The sequence below is a fragment of the Hakea prostrata genome, chromosome 7 (genome assembly GCF_041222555.1).
Source record: "Hakea prostrata isolate BN-2017 chromosome 7, UWA_Hpros_2, whole genome shotgun sequence".
Lineage (NCBI taxonomy): Eukaryota > Viridiplantae > Streptophyta > Magnoliopsida > Proteales > Proteaceae > Hakea > Hakea prostrata.
The window spans coordinates 14,611,842-14,629,746 of NC_142606.1; the positions used below are offsets into that span (position 1 = coordinate 14,611,842).

Consider the following 17,905-nt stretch of genomic DNA (forward strand, 5'->3'; position numbering starts at 1 on the left):
GTACTATACCTGTTTCAGATGAATCAGGTGAAGCTTTCATTAGTCTTTGAGTTGCAGAGGTAGCCTTCAGCGTGGCTACATAGTCTACAATGTTCAGACTATTGTAGCAGGTACAGATCTGAATCTCGGGAGAAGAGTCACTCATCACCGGCAGCAGATTTTTCGCTTGCTTCTTCTTCAATGGTAGGCATTTACGATTGCCGGAGGTTTTGCAAGCATCGGAGAAGAGGCAGATGGGCTAACAACTACAGAATCTTGGTCGGAAACTGTGATTTTTTCAGGGCGTCAATTGTACATCGAGGAACACCGTCGATCTGAGCAGCAGAAAAAAATAATCGATCCTCAGTAAGGCCATCAACAGCAGTCATACGTTCTTCAGGACATGGTGGCAAGAGGGTATTACAAGGGCAAGCGAGATCTGGAGAGGAGCAAGATTTTTCTTCATGACCAAAAGATGAACACAGAGCACAGCGAAGAGGAACCCAATCGTGCACGATTAGTTGTTCATACTTCAGACCATAATCATCAGAAATGGTGATAGTTGACGGGAGAGGGTTTGCAATAGAGACATCCACACACAGGCGCACATAGGAGAGCTTTTCCATCGAAAGGGTTTTAGCATCTGTACGCAGTGGTTTGTCGATTGCAGAGCCAATTCGGCTGAGGCAATCGTTGTTCCAAAATTCAAGAGGGAGGCCAGGGAGACTAATCCATAGGGGTATGGTTTTGAAGTCGGCCCTGCGGAGAGGTGAGGATGGAAACTGTTGAAAGAAACGATTGTAGTAGAATGGCTTATTGATCCATGATCTCAAGCCATCTATTTATAATTAAGTGGAAAGTAGACTATTACAAGGAATAGAAGTTTACAAGAATGCAAACTCTAATTTAACTCCTATACAAACTCTTATTAGACTCCTAATAGAATCCAACACTCCCCCTCAAGTCGAGGCATGGATATCACACATGCCCAACTTGACCAAAAAAGTATAAAACATCTGTCCCGGTAAACATTTGCAATTTGATCTTCAAACTTATAGATTACGTCTGCCTTATAGACTTCCATTTGCTTTGTCCTCATCTTTACTGCAACTTTATGTCTCCAAGGAAGAACGCCCAAGAAAAAAGGTAGAATCTTCAAATGTTGAGAAGACTAAATTTCTGCGCAAATCTGAGGGAAAATATATTTTTGGGGTAACAATTGCTAGGGTAAAACAGCCAAAGTGAAACTTTTGATTTGTAGCAATGTTAGATCTTTAAAGGGAAAGTTTGCCGAGGGACAATCTCCAAAGGTAGGGGAAAATTTGTCAAGATAAGTGACAATTTCCAAAGGTAATAGAGATCAAGTTCTGCAAAGGTCAAACGACAAATCTTTTGCAAGGTTAGATCTCCGAAGGGAAGATGTCAAGTTAAGGGGCAAATCTCCAGGGTAAACAGAGATCAAGTTCTGCATAGTAAAAAAGATAGCTCTATAGCAATGTTAGATCTCCAAAGTAGAAGATTGCGAAGGTAAGAGACAAACTTTCAAAGGAGTGGAAGATTGCGAAGGTAAGGGACAAACTTTCAAAGGTAACAAAGATCAAATTCCACATAAGGAAGTCTACATGAAAGGCATTGAATTGTAGACATCTTCAATCTCCCCCTCACGTGTAGCTTTACACGTGGGAAAACAATAACAAAGGAAAGGAAGAAATTGTAATGGTAAGATAAAAGTATAATGAAAAGGTATGGATAGAAGTCAGGGTAAGAAAAAAATCATTACCATGGAAAAAAACTATTCTAACCCAAATGAAAAGAAAGCACAATGAACAAATCTAAAGAAAATGACAAAATTTGAAAGGTGGATGACCGAGCCTACGGTGTCATTGATGAAGGTCTGATATTACCGAATGGACCGGATTAGAAGATGTAGTCAAAGCAGAAGTAGATCCTCCAATTGGCTCGAGCAAATAAAGACCATTTACCACGACCAATCTCCTTCCCCGTGACCAGATCCTGAAGCAGCAAGGTACGAGTTGGTAGGGGTAGTAGAGGAAGCAGTGGTTGAGGCTGTACCAGCAGTAGAAGACTGCAGAATACGTCGTAGAGTAGCGAACTCCTCCTGTGAAAAACCAACGTCTGCAGAGGGTGTGGTGGAAACTGTCTCAGAAAGATTAGCCTTTGGTTTTCCCTTTCTTTGTGCTCGTTTTTGCTCAAAATAGCAGGCTTCCCATGCAGTTTCCAACAATTTTCCTTGGTATAATATGGTTTGTGACAGTGCTCACACTTGACAATCTCCTTAGCCGGATCAGATTTAGTGCGAACAAACTGTAAAGCTGATTTCTCCATAATAGGAGTATGAAGCATGACTAATCGACAACTTTCATCACACTGAACAAGAGCATAAGACTGTTCTACTGTAGGAAAGGGAGAACGACTTAAGACTTGCACTCTGATCTGATCGTACTCCACGTTCAAACCTGCCAAGAAGTCATATACTCGAATCTTATCAATGTACTTCTTATATGTCGCCACATCATCTGGATTAGTGGGGTGATAATCCCCATAATGATCCAACTCTTGCCAAAGAGATTGCAACTCAGCATAATAGTGGGCCACAGTTAGTTCCTTTTGGGTAGTCTCATGAAGTTTCTTTCGTAGCTCATAAACCTGTGCATCATTCCCCAACTGTCCATATGTTTCAGTAGTAGCCTTCCAGATTTGGGCTGCAGTATCAAGTAATAGGTAACCCCGGGCAAAATTTGGATGCATGGAATTCAAAAGGAATGACATAATAAGAGTCATTTGATATCCATTTATCCTGGAAAAACACCGCGGTAGTGGGTTTGATAGTGGTGCCCGTAATATATCCAACTAGTTCTCTTCCAGCAATAGTCAGGTAAGCAGATCGACACCAGATCAAGTAATTTGTGCCGTCAAATCTTACCGAAAGAGAATGAAAAGTGGAAAAATATTCGGATCCAATGGGAGCAGTAGTATCATCAATAGTTGTCATGTTGGCAAAATTATCTGCAGTTCTTCAGTCTTCACCCTTTCGAAGTAACTGAAACGTCGCAGAATGCAATAGCCGAACAACCCAAACAAGTCTAAGTAATGACAAGTCTAGGTAATGATATGATATGAGCCAATTCTATTTTTTTTTTCTTTTTCTGATTCCTGTTTTTTATTCTGATTCCTGATCCTGATTCTAAAGTTATGGAAAATCACAAACAGGTCCCTGAAGACATGAAATCACAAACAGGTCCCTAAAGATATGAAAAATTACAAATAAGCCCCTGTAAATTTATAAAATTATAACTAAACCCCTAAAAATATGGGAATTTGCATGTAGGTCCCTAGGAAAAAGTAAATTTACCAAAGAAGTCCCTCAACCATCGTATTCTGTTTCTTCCTTTTTTTTCTTTTTTTCTGGGCAAATAGAATGGTAGCTAAGGGAGAAAAGAAACTAGGTATGATTCGATACAAGTTGGGGCTTGATTTGATACAAGTTAGGACTTGATTCAAGGTTCGAAAGAAAGAATCAGATGAAAAAATTTGACGGAGACGAAGAGTTTCAGAAGAGAAAAAAACCAGAAAAAACTCACTGTGATTACGATCGATATTCTGCGATTTGGGTGTGATTAGACGATCGATATGCTGCGATTCAAACAAGCGATGGGCCAGAACTGGTTGTATTCTGCGATGAAGAACAGCCCTTGAAAAATCTCAGATGAAGAATCGATCCTCAATCACAGGCTTAAGATGAAGAATCAGAGAGAAAAAAAGTTGCAGGAGCAGTGGAAGGCTGTTGCGTTTGCGAAGCAACGGAGGTTGCTGATTTCTTCTTCTCTTCTTCTTTCCTCTGTTTTCTGTTTCAGTTGGCGACCAAGACGGTTGCAAATTCCTGCGACTGTTGTAGAAAAATTCTGCAACAATTGGAGAAAATCTGCGATGGGTTTTGCAGAGAAAAAAGGTCTTAATCGAGGCTGGATTTCGATGGATTTTGACACTCTGGATTTCAAGGCAGCCAGAAAGAAAGGGCGATGGATTTCTTTTTTTTCCTTTTTCTCTCACTTCCCTAATCGTATTTAGGCTCTGATGCCATGTTGAAAGAAACGATTGTAGTAGAATGGCTTATTGATCCATGATCTCAAGCCCTCTATTTATAATTAAGTGGAAAGTAGACTATTACAAGGAATAGAAGTTTACAAGAATGCAAACTCTAATTTAACTCCTATACAAACTCTTATTAGACTCCTAATAGAATCCAACAGAAACCAAGGCTTGTTGAAGACTTAGGCCTTGCCGACAGACCAAGGCAATTCTTCTAAGGCACAGGCTTGACAGTCTAAAGAGGAGAAATTGAAGAGATAGATCCCATAATCTAACAAGTATGTCTCCATGAGACCTGTGGCTTTCCATTGCTTGGCACTCATCCATCTCAAAATCCTTTTTTCAACTGCAAGAAGTTACTTTTTTATGTTACGAATGGCCATATAAGCTAAAAAACATACACTAAAATCATATCTCATTTGTTATGTTCTCTTGATGTCCCATTGTGTTAAATAATAAAAGAAAGAAACCCTAAGACAAAATTATCCTTAATGAAAAATTAGATAATATAGACAAATTTATCCTTAATGAAAAATTAGATAATATCCCAAGATTACCCCTACACTTAAATAAACTCAAAAGCATAAAACAGATGTAAAAAAGAAGAAGTGTCCAAGTGACCCTCTACACTTGCGCAACCACTAGATGTCTTCATAATCCCTGCTAAACTAAATTGAAAGGTTCCTAGGTGGTCGTGTAGGTAGTGATGAACAATGGGGGGGGGGGATGTGATGGCCCCATCAATCCTTCTTGCCCTCGAAGAATTCACCTTTGGTGATGAAAACTCTGATAGTACTCGAAGAAGTCAAGGTCTAGCTGCTGGAACTCCTCTAGTGTGATCCAAGAACAGTTGCTCGTCAGTCATCTGCACCATTTAATCAGAAACTCATGCTGCCCTTCATGGGTGGTAGATATAACCAAGTACGTCTTCAATCTCCTTAGGTATGGTGGTAAACTTGGGTAACAGGGATGGTGTAATATGGACTAAAGGGCTTTGTTGGTCAATGTCAAAAGAGGAGTCTCCAAATGTAGGTGGGTAGGGTGAAGGGGGAGTGTGCTGATCATGGTGAGGAACAAGGTCCTAAACGTCAACGATGTTATTTATCCCCATATCAGATGGTAAATCAATCACATATTTACTGGCACTGATCTTCTTCATCGTCTAAATGATCCTGCCCCATGAATATGAAGCTTGCTCGCTTTTCCTCTCAAAAACCTCATTGGGTGGATTTGAACCACAACCATATCTTTTTTGAATTCATGTAGCCTTCGGTGGAAATCTGCACGAGACTTATATTGTTTGTTACTAGAATCAATTCATTGGTGTATCTCTGCATGTAAGCATTGTGCAAAAAACTTGGCTGATTCGCCAAGTCTAGAACTAACCAAGGCAGGTGTGAATTCTATCAGAGCCTTAGGTTGCGCACCTGAGCAAATCTTGAAAGGATAACCAGTGGACCGATTCTTAGACATGTTATAGGAAAACTGAACACGGGACAGAATATGATCTCAGATACCTAGGCTCTCGCCAACAAGGGATTGTATTATGTCCGATGCTGAGTTTGTCTGTCGTATGTCCAAGAATCGGTCCACCGGACTGTCTCCTTTAGAGATTTGCGTAGGTTTCCAGCCTAAAGCCTCCATAGATCTCACACCTGCCCTGGTCAGTTCTAGAGGCCGCCAAGTCTTTTGCACAACGCTTACATGCATAAATACGTAAGTAAATTGACTCCAACAATGAACAATATAAGTCTCGTGCAAATGTTCACTGAAGGCTACACGACTTCGAAGATGACATGATTATGGTTCAGACCCACCCAGTGAGGTTTGTGAGAGGAAAAAGCAAGCTTTATGCTCGTGGGGGTAGGCCCATTCAGAGTGATTAAGAAGATCACCACCATTACTTATGTGATTGGTTTACCATCCGATATGGGGATAAGTAACATCTTCAATGTTGAGGACCTTTTGCGTTACCAGGATCAGTATACTCCCCCTTCACCCTACCCACCTTCACTGGGAGACTCATCTTTTGACATTGACCAGCAGTCCTTCAATCCTTATTACACCCTCCACTCTATTACCCTAGCTTACCACCCATACATGAGGAGATTGAGGATGTACTTGGTGAGAGAGCTATACCTACCACCGATGGAGGGCAAGAGGAGTTTCTGATCAGATGGTGAGCAACAATTCTTGGATCACACTTTAGGAGTTCCAGCAGCTAGTCACTAGAGGTGAATTCATCAAGGGTGGGGAGGGTTGATGGGGTCATTAACCCCCCCCCCCCCCCACAGAGGCATAGATATCCACCTTTTAATGTGGTCCAGCACCGGATTTTGAAGACATCTTGTGGTTACACGTGTGTTTATGGGATATTATCTAATTTTTCATTAAGGGTAATTTTGTCTTTAACAGTTTTTTTTTTTTTTTTCTTTCTATTATGAGCATCAAGAGAGTAAGGATTATTTTTTTGGGCGGGGGGGTGTAAAGAAGGATCAAACCAACGGCAGCCCCTCTTTGGAGTTCCGCCAGTCTTCTTTCTCTCTCTTCCTTGTGGATCATCTCTTTTTTTTACCTTTATTTTGTACCACAAAGTTTCCTCTTCCCAGTCTGGTAATTATTTTTGCCGGAATCTCCTTCCTCTTTAAATTTTGTGTTTTCTTTTCTCCTCCAATAACCCCATGGCAGAAATTCCTACTGTTATTTTTTCTTTCCTGAAGTTCTGCTACCTTCCTTACTCCTTTGTAGATATCTTCTTCCCCAATAACCCTGTGGCAGATCTGTTGTTCTTGGTTCCCCTCCGTGCAATAGTGCCTCTTTACTATCCACAGCATATTTCTCTCCTTTTTTCTGTTATTGCCTTGCTGCCCTCCGTTTTCTTTCTCCTCCTAGAGTTACATCCTATCTTGTTTCTACTGCTTTATTTGAGCTATTGGTTTCATTACTTGTTAGTCCTATTTATGCCTGACTAGTGTTCGTTTGGGTTTTGGGATTAGGTTCTTAGTGTTGATTCTTTAACCATTTTATCTCAAATTGAATGAAGTATTGATATTTGTGACCTGCTGCTATAATTCTTGATTACTTTGAATCCAATGCCTCAATTCCCCTTACCCAATTGTGTGGGTTCAGCATACTTGAAATTTGATTTTTCTCCATGAGCTATTTGGTTACTTTGCATGTTGATTATATTGTTACTTGCTGTGAGTTATTGTGTGCTGTGCTATCCCCATCCCCATACCCTCCTTGTGCCCCTATTAGTTGGTGATCTTGTTCTCAACCTTATAGGATGGACTAATATCCTGTCCATTTCTACAAGGAAATGGACTATCCATTTCTTTGTAGATGTGTGACATATGTCACAACATCACATCAAAGGTTGAGGTCCATTTACAAGTCATATCAATTTTTTTTTTTAATTTAATCACAAGTCTTTGATGTGACTTATAAATGGATTTCAACCATTTGATGTGATGTTGGGACACATGTCATACATCTATAAGGAAATGATGGTTTATTTCTGACAAGGAAATGGACTGGGTAAATTTCCCCACCCATCTTTTGCTCACCATGTTGCAATGACATCACAGTAGGCTTCTTCCTAACATCTTGCCTGTGTTCTCACCTTACATAAATTTTACCACAGCAAGGAAAAATGAAAGAAAAGCACTAGTCATATGCTTATTCCTTGCAATTCAAAATCAGAAATCTTTCTGGTAGTTACTGGCTTTTCATTCTTTTTCATGGATTTCATTATTTTGTAGATATCGCATATTAGAAATCAAGGTGCAGACCTACACTGCTTTCTTATGTTATTCGTTGTTGTTATGTCACAAGCGTTGTTTTACTTGATATCAGTACTGATTGCCTGTATAGTAACTACTGCTTTTCCTCCTCGCTTTCAGAGAAATTACCCTTCTGCTCCTGTTGCATCCACTATGGAACCGCCTGAGGATTCCATCACTACTCTTGTCTCAATGGGGTTTGACAGACACGCAGCAAGACAGGCTCTCATGAGGGCTAGAAATGACATAAATGTTGCAACAAACATCCTTCTCGAAGCACAGGGCCATTGATTGAAGCAGTGAAATTTTGCTACTGAACAAACTAAGGAAGCTGAGTTGATGAGTGACTAAAGATTAGTGACCACCAATCCATCCAGGAGGCAAGTGTGGAGAAAACTAACCATGCGCTTAAACCAGATCAAATATTTTGTCAGGAAGCTGACAAAGGTACCCTACCCGTGGATCTGTTTTTTGATTTTCTTGTTTTGGTGTCAAATTCCTCCAATCCTGAGCTCTTAGTTTCGAGGTTATTAATTATACACTAGTGGAACTCACAGATTATGGTACAATTTGCTTACAGTGTATATTGCTTTGCTCACTAGTCAAATGCATTCAAAAGCTTTGTATAGTTGTGGCTCCAAAATGATGTGCAGTTGTCCACCAATAGATCCGCTGGTTCTGAAATTATTTGACAAGGAAAAAGAAAGATTTAATTCAAAATGATTTCGTGTCTTGCATCATCCTCACATAATATAAATTAGTGGCAAGAAAAGACATACACAGCTTACAACATGTTTCATATGCGAATTCGAATCCCGCTATAATATTTGTACATCCTATCTATAGTGATGACCATCATGTGAACATGAAGACTTCTTTTGAGTATGTTGCCTACCAAGAATCGATCAAATTTAAAGAAACTCCCCACTGCTAACTCTCAAGAAATCTTAGGTGCATTTAGACCTCCCAAATTTCTTTGAGATCCAGGGTTTCCTTTTATTTGATTTGCCGGCCAAATCTTTTGAACCAGAAAAATCTTTTGCAAAATTTGAACCCTTCCTCTTCAGATGCAATTTAGATTTGAACCTAACAAATAGAGATATTTGTAATACTTGAACCCCTTTGTCAGCACATGCAATGTTTACGAATCCTACAACACACCTTCAGATATCCTCGGGCTGATCGTAAGCTTGAAAACTTAGAGAATAGCTATTCAGGATGAAGCCAATATTGTACCTTAAGCTTTTATCGGGAAAAAGAAAACACAACTTGTACTTCAAACGCAAAAATATTCACACTATTTTAACAGTTTTGTAGTTACCCAAGTACAAGCCACAGAGAAAAGAAAAGCGCCATGGCTCACTGAATCAAGAAGTTATCTTCACGTCTGTCTCGCATCAATACATTCCAGTAACCAGAATCCCAATTTTAAAACGCCAAAAGACCTAAAACGGGTAATCGATTTGGTTATTTAAGCACCAAAACCATACCTCAGTTGCAATCTCCCACGAAAATGTCTAGTCAAACCGTAGCTATAGCTGCAGCCATCCGTATATATATAACCGTCATACAAGGTCATAAAATGATGGCTGAGCAGTGTCTTTAACATCACATCGGCTGTTCCTGAATATTGCAAAGTTCAGGTTTTATTTCAGAAAATGCTCCGGATTTGATTTGATTTGATTGCTCCATTAACCCCCTTTCATTATCTGTGTATGCGGAATTGGATTAGGATTAGGATTGTCCTTGCTACTCCATGGCAGCACATAGCCATAATATCCACATGGAGAACTACACGGTACTGATGTCTACTCTGCTTTTGTGAATCTGGAAGGCTGGAGTAATCCAGCTGCCGCAACTACACTGGATGCCTGACCAGTTGAAGTAACCCAATCGAGCATCACAATGGGCACATGACAGTTTGCCTTCCATCCCACCTTCTTCAACTAGATGAGGAAAGAAATGAAAGTGTAATGAATTTCAGGAATTCAAGAACCTCCACATGCGCAAAATAAATGCGACATATGCAGCTATATGGACCTGACAGCCTATAAGTCATACTAATTCAGTTGGACATTAATCCAAAAATGGAAATTTTTGACACAACTAGTTAGCTGATACCTGTGGTCATCCACCGAAGAGGCTCTACAAAGACAGATGAGCATTCATGCTCATCAAACTTGTTAAAGGGATTTCCACTTTTCCGCTTTTGCCACTCAAAGGATGTCTCGCCCTCCCCTGGTATGTGACTAACAACATTATCTTCCAATGCAACAACTCTGCGGCACTTTTTACAGCGGTAAGCTGTAGTAGATTTTAGTTCCCCATTTGGAGATTCTGCTACCACTGAAGGGATAACTTCTGCGGGCAAACCAGGATCAGCCCCAAATTTGGAGTTGTCAATCTTCTCCCCGCGGTTATACAAATCACCTGTAATAGCCATTGATACTAGCATTGAGACTCCAAAACAGAAACATGGAATAGTCGTCATGAATAATGTAGAGCAAGTATATAGATCAATACAAAATGACAAGATGCCTCACTAATACCAAATAGAAAAGGTGTAGCAGCGAATGCAATAATGAATTGTTATATGAAGAACCAGATCCAAACCTAGAAACCGGAATGCCCCTATGTTACCCATTTAACTGAACAATAGTGCATCGTAGTGCAAGTTTGTCAGAATTAACAAAGACCCAACTACATGTCTGGTTTCTTTTTTGGTTGGCGTGCAATGCTTCAACCCATGCACCATGGCATTTTTTTCATGCCAAACACACTAGGCTTCAGTACTGATGTAAGTCTATTTCAGCTTAAGCACCATTCAAGCAGCAACCAAGAATTGTTGAGTTATATAGAATCTTCACTCAGTGGATGTCCACCTGTAAATCCTTTGTTCTTGTTGATCCTGACCACTTTCCCTTTTGTTCTGGATATGTTTCTCAGATAAAAAGAAAAAAAAAAATTCTAAAGAAATAATCAAACTGATTGAAGTTTGTGACATCATGGTCATCTCTTCTTTTTCCAGGTCTTTGACTCATGGTGATCATGAAGGATCAAGAAAGAAGGCACTAAAATGGTTTAGCACATCAAGGCAATCCGCTTCGATATGAACAGCAGGCAAAGGATGATAATGGCATAGCAATAAGTAGACATAAATATAAATGAAACCTCAAATTAGGTGGTTTCCACCACTCCATTCTACGACGTTACATGGTATCCTACTTTTCTCTCATAAAAATTTGTCCTGAGGAGTGAAAACACAGCCAAAAGAGAACCTCAACACCAAGCAACCTGGGTCGAAAATAGAAGATAAGACTCTGTTGGGAGTAAAATGACTGCTCATCCAATCGAAGGATGCTAAAGATTAAGAAGTCCTGGTTATCTTTTTGTTTACTGAAGAATCAGTCCATTTACCTTCCTGGCCATCAACCTACTTTCTCCCAAAACAAATCACCACCAAATCCCTCAGCTCTTTCCAATGGCTTATTTGCTTTGCAATCCAAGACATTCACCAATAGGCCAAGGGGAATGCAATCTAGAAACGATATAACCATGTGATGCTAAGTGTTGTGGAGAACATATAGCCCGAGGGGCCCCTCGGGAGAGACACACACCCCCATTCGGGTAGGTGTGTCTCCTTCCCTTAGAAGATTCAGAGAACCCCCTAGGGAAGGACATACAAACACTCGGGTATATGTGCTCCACTCCCTCGAGAGGTTCAGAGAGCCCCCTTGGGAGGGACACACATCCCCACTCGGGAAAGTGTGTTCCCTTCCCACGGGAGATTCAGAGAGCCCCCTCGGGAGGGACACACACCCCCACTCGGGCAAGTGTGTTCCCTTCCCTCGGGAGACTCAAGAGAGCCCTTTTCAGAGAGAGCACATACCCACTCGGGTAGGTGCGAATTATCCCCTCGGGAGCCATATTTGAGAAGAGTACGAAAGGTAAGAAGACCTTCAATACTAAGTCCAAGAGTGACGTTGAAGACGACCAAGTCAAAAAGGTCAGTAATAGATAACTACTCAACATATTCATTCCGAGACTTGGGGAGATGGATAAGGAATAACGGCTCTATTAGGCCCGCCAAAGAAGGGAGTGTGCTTCCTTAGATCTCTTGACCACTCTTCAATAGAATAGGCGAAATACAAGGAGACGCCACCTCCAGGTATTCTCTATATAAACCTTCATCCTATAAGGAGAAAGGTACGAGATTCACTTTACGATTATTCACTATGCCTTGAGAACTCTCTCAAGGTCTTCTATTGTTGCTTAGACTAACTTGGGCATCAGAGGCGATTCCCTGGCCAAGACTTGGTCGGCTTGTTTTTGTTTGCTTTGTAAGTGCAGGCATCTCAGTTATTCCCATTCGGCTGTAGAAGTCTTCAAGTGGTCATCCAAATATCCGGCTCTCGGAGAAGTTCTAGACACAACACTAAGCATCAACCAAGTTTGCTATTTTCACAATAAAGACATTATTGTTTCACAGTTGTGGCATCAAAGGTCAAAGAACATAGAGGTAGGATGCCAATATCAATTTTGTAGTCTCTTGTGTAATGAATTTGGGGTATACCTAACATGAAATTCACCATAAAGCTCAATCTTGACCTCAAAATTAACCACTATGAAAACAAAGGGGGAAAACAAGCAAAGAAGAGAGGGAGTGGGGTGAAAGTTCAGAAATAATACCTACCCAATACTTTCAACCGAAATCGTTTATAAATGGAGCTTGTAGGATCAACATTGAAACCCATTTCTTCGAACATTTTTAACTGCATTTAGAAAGGGCCAAATCAGTATAGCATAGAAAAAATGTTACAAGGGGATTCACTTTCAGTGTTGCCTTGCAAACTATAAAATCAGGAAAGCACTCCCACTTATCACCTGCTCCAGAAAACCATCATTGGGGCAAACAAACTCACAACTTTGCTTTAAAGATTCAAGTGCATCTGCACGATTGTAGAAAAAAGGGCAAACGTAAAGTAAAATAATGAAAACCACTACAGAAATCTAGGTGTTGAAACCTCCAACTTAATCACTATGCAAAGGGTTAGACTTCCAATAACAAAAAATTAAAACCCAAAAAGTAGAAAGCATGTATACAGCAAAGAATATCGAAATACTGCAAAAAAAACTGTTCAAAATGGATCTGTTGATTACCTTCTTGTGATAGTTGCTCAGTTTTCATCAAGTATGCTGTAATGATAGCGGCACTGCGATGAGAAAACAAGCAAAGAAGGGTGTAAGCCCTGAGAAATATATAGAACTGAAAACTGTATGCTACAAAGGCATGTCAATTCTTGTAAACTCCATGCCATCAAACATCAACATTGATATAAAAATAAAATAAAATAAAAAAAGTAACAGAAACCAAGCTCTCAGAGATGGAAATTTCATGTGGGAAAGCAGGAGAAGGGAAAACAGTAGAGATGGATCTAGACTTCTAATAATTAATCAGATATGTTATTCTATAACATGGCTGATAACTTCTCTTCTTCTTCATATGAGTGTTCTCCTTCTTCCCCTTCTTCAAGTCTGATTCTTCTCAGAATTCCCTTCTTCTCCCTTTCTTCTTTATCCAGCTTCTCTATTATGTCCCCATCAATAAAACAAAAGCAACGAACTCTTACAATGGCAATAACAACATAACTCCTTCTCCAAACAACTTCATTATAGGTGTTGACTTTTTATAGCTTCCATCATCTAACTTTTTTTAATCTAAATTTTCTTCCCATCATCTCTTGCTCCTTCCAAACCAACCTGTCTTGGCCCTTGCCAGCTTCATGTTGGGTTATAGGAAATTGAGCTATGGTATGATGAGATCAGGAAAAATGAATTATCCAAGAAAAAAAAAAGGAATAACAAATTCCCCTCATTCGCTTCCTAAAAAACCTACATGCATTTAAATTATTGATCTAACAACCAGAAAACTAACAAGAAAAGAAAGATAAAAAGAGAAGTCTGTATTTGCAGTATCCAATTCCTATATTGGCATATACAACCAAGTGAACCAAGACAAAAGTAACCATGTTATGAGCATTTGGGACAGGATATCAGAAATCATTCTGGGCTCTTTATGTGTCAGCATGAAACAATAAGGAAGAAACCTCCTACAAAGATATTATAGATTTATGCACCAATTTAGCCATTTTCATATTATTCATTTGTTTCAGCTAATGTTCTGCCAGGCAAGGACTTCAATATTTATTATTTTAGCGGGACCATATGCCCATGAGATTCACACAAAAGATTTTAAGTTAGAGAGAATATTGAATCAGATGGCTATAAGAGATTTCATGCTTTGTGGAGCAGAATGCTGAGCATATCCCCATGACATGCATAAAATGAGCATAACAGAGATAAAAAGGTTGAGGTAATGAGCGACAAGATAGTAACGGCAAGGTTTGAAGTATCAGTATCAAGTATTGTACTGGAAGGCTGATTCTTAAATGAAATATTGTATCATATCAGAGAAGGTGCAAGATACAATATATACTTGTATAAAAATGTGTAGTATATATGCAAAACATAGTTTTGAAGCATAAAACATAATACAGATGCTATGTAAAATATATCATGAATTGAGAGGAGAACAAAATACCAGGAGACAAATGCATTCAATTGAATATATAAAAAAAGATAAAGGTTTCTTCTTGTATAACTACCAAATTCATTGGTACCTCGAAGATGTGGAATGTTTTGTAGCATTGGATACAAAAGGACACTTAAACACCTTGAGCAAAAGACTGTAGAGGTACCATTAATAGTGGAAAATTAAAGGAAAGCAACCTAAGAGAGTTCAATCTTATAAAACATAAATGGATGAACCAGGATTGAGAAGTTAAATAGTCCAAGTTCAAGGCATTAGAGAAACAAATGAAAGTAAAAGACAGTGGATTTAAATAGTAAGAAAGAAGGTGTTTACTAGGGAGAATTGAATGGTAGAACAGGAGTAACAGATGACAGAACAGAGCAAAAGTTATTGGGATAATAAGGTTTTCTTTCTCCTAGCAAAAGATCTAATTTTTCTAAGTCAATATATAATTAGGCCAACTCTGATATCGAACAAAGATAAGAAGGTTCTGCCTGATAACAATCACTTCTGCGACAAAAATCAAGGAATTGGATTAATTTGGTAAATAATGCAATTTACTTATTGAAAAACTTAAACCTAGAACATAGATATCTAAGATGGAAGATCAATTTGGAAGCATCCGGTATCTTCTATAAACAAATGTACAATAAAGTGCTAGCTTAGAAACTCAGGGAACAAAATGCAGGCCTACACAATCTGCAAATTCAAGACAGATCTTGTGAAAACTTTCTGCAAAGCAAGAATAGGTTGATGAAAGAACAGCAGAAGACTTGGGATGAACCTGGTCACAGGGGGTTTTGAAACCTCCAAGGACATTATAGATTAAAGTGCTCAATTACAATTAGTAAGGGATAAGAGAGAACATTTAGACCATGTACTCCTTCTGGTTGGAAGTAAAGTGAAGGGAAAGTAATGGCTCGGAACTCAAAAATAAAAAATAAAAAATTTATAAAACAAAGGTTCTCCAATCATTTGAAGAAACGATTTGCATAACAAACTCAAAAATTTACAACATATACTAACTAAATTTTGCCTTATTTTACAATAATATTAGTTCAGATTTGAACAGGAAAATAAGAAATCAACTTTAGAAAGTTTATTTGCTACATATGGTGATCTTAAGTTACCTAAATATTATGATAAAGTTTCACTTTTCCTTTCTCAATTCATTTCACCCTTCATTTCCCTGTACTTGTTACTAGACATCTTCTGAGTTTGCTCAAAATCTGAGGACTTCACCTGTATTTTTGAAACTTATTTATATATATATTAGATTGTTCTTCACAGTGACTTCTACAGTCGACTAGTAAAGAGCATTTCACAGGTCCTGTTTCATGGAGTAAGCCAGCAATGGGCATTTACAAAGGGCTGCCCTCGCACAAAAGTTATTCACATTTGGTATGCCTGATTACAAGGACCCATGTGGTCTAATGCGTTGCTGGCTGGGGAACTTATTGCTTCTATATCTCATTTGCCAGTGACAGGAACCTACATTTAAAATCAAAGAGTGCCTTTAAAGGAATCAGGGTCCATTACCATCTCGTTTCTTGTTGACAATGATTAGGACACTCTATTTTCCCTTAGTTCATTTCTACTGGAATTGCTTTCCACAATTTTTTTATCGCTAGCCAAAAAAATTCTTCTAATTTATGATCAAGTAGCATAGGATGCATATCTACTTAAAAGCGAAAGATAACAACAGCGAGAAAGAGAGAGAAGCAACCATGGATGGAAAGCAAGCGGTAGGGGACAATGAAATGAATGTAACACCAGATTTTGATATCAATACCTTCTGGAAACACCTGCAAAGCAATGCACCAAAACTGATCCTTCTTTCCTACTCTTATCAATGTAATCCAAACACACATCCAAGTAATCCAATAAATTCTCACTCTCCATATCTCTCAAAGGAACCGCCATTCTCACCATTTTCAATTCCTTCCCAGCATTCTCAAGAGAGTAAAGCAGCTTATCTGGTCCCAGCGCCTTCTTCGAACTGTCAACGGCATCATCTTCAGAACCTGAACCGCTACCAGGTCCTCCATTAAAAACCTTCCGGATTTCCTTCGCAGGGATAGAAATACTAGAACGCCATTCAGTAAAGAAAGATATTGAAACAGAGCTTAAAAGAGACAATATATGCGTTATTTCGGTACTCCCGTTCTGTAAAATCTCGGCAGCGTCACCGATGTTGCCGATGAACAAACCATCGCGCACAAGATACGGCATGACCGATGAATCCCCAATCTGTTTCCCGCCAAAAACAATAAAACCCCTGGAAATAAACATATCTTTTTAGCTAACAAGATTCTTTGATCTAAGGTTTTACAAGATAAACTCACTCGCATTAATAACAATATTCAAAAAGTTGCAGTAGAATAGGATATCTCACAATAGGAATTGCTTTTATTCTATGTAGAATTTCGCTAGAGGCGAGAAAAGTTCAGAATTTCCATCGAAAACAACACAGTAACGAATCAAATATTAGAGCTTTTTCTTCCCAAATACAAGAAATCAAACCTTAGAAATGATCTTCTTCGTAACACTACGGAGCTCTTTCTCTCTCTCTCTCCGTCTGCTTATCTTCTCCAGTCCCTCGAGAGAGTAGATGGTGAATAGCAGAGATCGAATTTGCGTGACGTACCCTATTAATGTTTTCACTGATAAATCTGGGCCCCCCGCTGTTACCTTCAATTTGAAGTTAGGAATCGTGTGGAGCCGTGACTTTAATATTATTATCCGTTGATAGTGCACATCTGAGAGATTCAGCGTGGATGGAGACCACGTGTACGACACGCTGGATCGCTACTGGTTGGGTTTCTGGCTCGTACTTAATGACATGGCAGAAAAGGAAAAGGAATTCTCTTAAGAGAATAAATTTTTTTATTTTTTATTTTTAGAAAATTCCTTTATTGGAGGCGAATGCGGCAAAACCAAGGCAATAGAGCAAAGTGCTGCCAACTAAGGAGTGGAACAAGTCCAATCAGTCAAGCACAATTGACTAGGCCTTCCTTCCTAGGACATGAACAATAACATTGCAAGATCTAGGAATAACAATAAACTTACAATCCAATGATAGGATTTTAACCGCCTAATATCATCTACTATTGGATCTAAATCCAGTGTAGGGGTCATAAAGGGCTGTTGAAGCATCCTTATGAGCTCCACGCAATCCAATTCAAAGATGGTCTGATCAATATATTCACCAAGCATCTTTAACATTGTAGCACGTAATGTCAGGACTTCTCCAACAATTGCACACTCAAAGGATGTTACTTTGGACACTGTTTTAGTCAGGTTCCCAATCTACTTATAGATCAAATAGCCCAAGCTCAATACATTTTGTTATGGGTTGAACAATGCGTCACTATTAACCTTAGTTGTTAGTTGTCTTGAATTCATCACAGAGTTATGCCGCCCTCTTAGCTACCTCTAGTGG

The 17,905-nt window shown here is 39.1% G+C and overlaps 2 protein-coding genes across 2 annotated transcripts in view; one reads left to right on the forward strand and one right to left on the reverse strand.

Moving 5' to 3' along the window:
• The window catches only part of LOC149010029 (Ubiquitin-associated (UBA) protein), a 31,553-nt gene extending 22,803 nt beyond the window's left edge, over positions 1 to 8,750 (forward strand). The window contains exon 8 of the mRNA XM_089161553.1: positions 7,992 to 8,750. Within this exon, the coding sequence (XP_089017679.1) occupies positions 7,992 to 8,162 (171 nt within the window). The 3' untranslated portion in view covers positions 8,163 to 8,750. The remainder of the gene's footprint in view (positions 1 to 7,991) is intronic.
• An 86-nt stretch (positions 8,751 to 8,836) lies between these two features.
• LOC149010030 (uncharacterized) lies at positions 8,837 to 17,114 on the reverse strand. Its single transcript, XM_089161552.1, has 7 exons — positions 16,987 to 17,114; positions 16,256 to 16,741; positions 13,032 to 13,084; positions 12,756 to 12,820; positions 12,565 to 12,643; positions 9,993 to 10,301; positions 8,837 to 9,817 (listed from the first exon to the last, which is right to left on the reverse strand). Exons 2-7 carry the CDS (start codon positions 16,693 to 16,695, stop codon positions 9,663 to 9,665), a joined length of 1,101 nt encoding a protein of 366 aa, XP_089017678.1. The 5' UTR covers positions 16,696 to 16,741; positions 16,987 to 17,114; the 3' UTR covers positions 8,837 to 9,662.
• Positions 17,115 to 17,905: the final 791 nt, after the last annotated feature.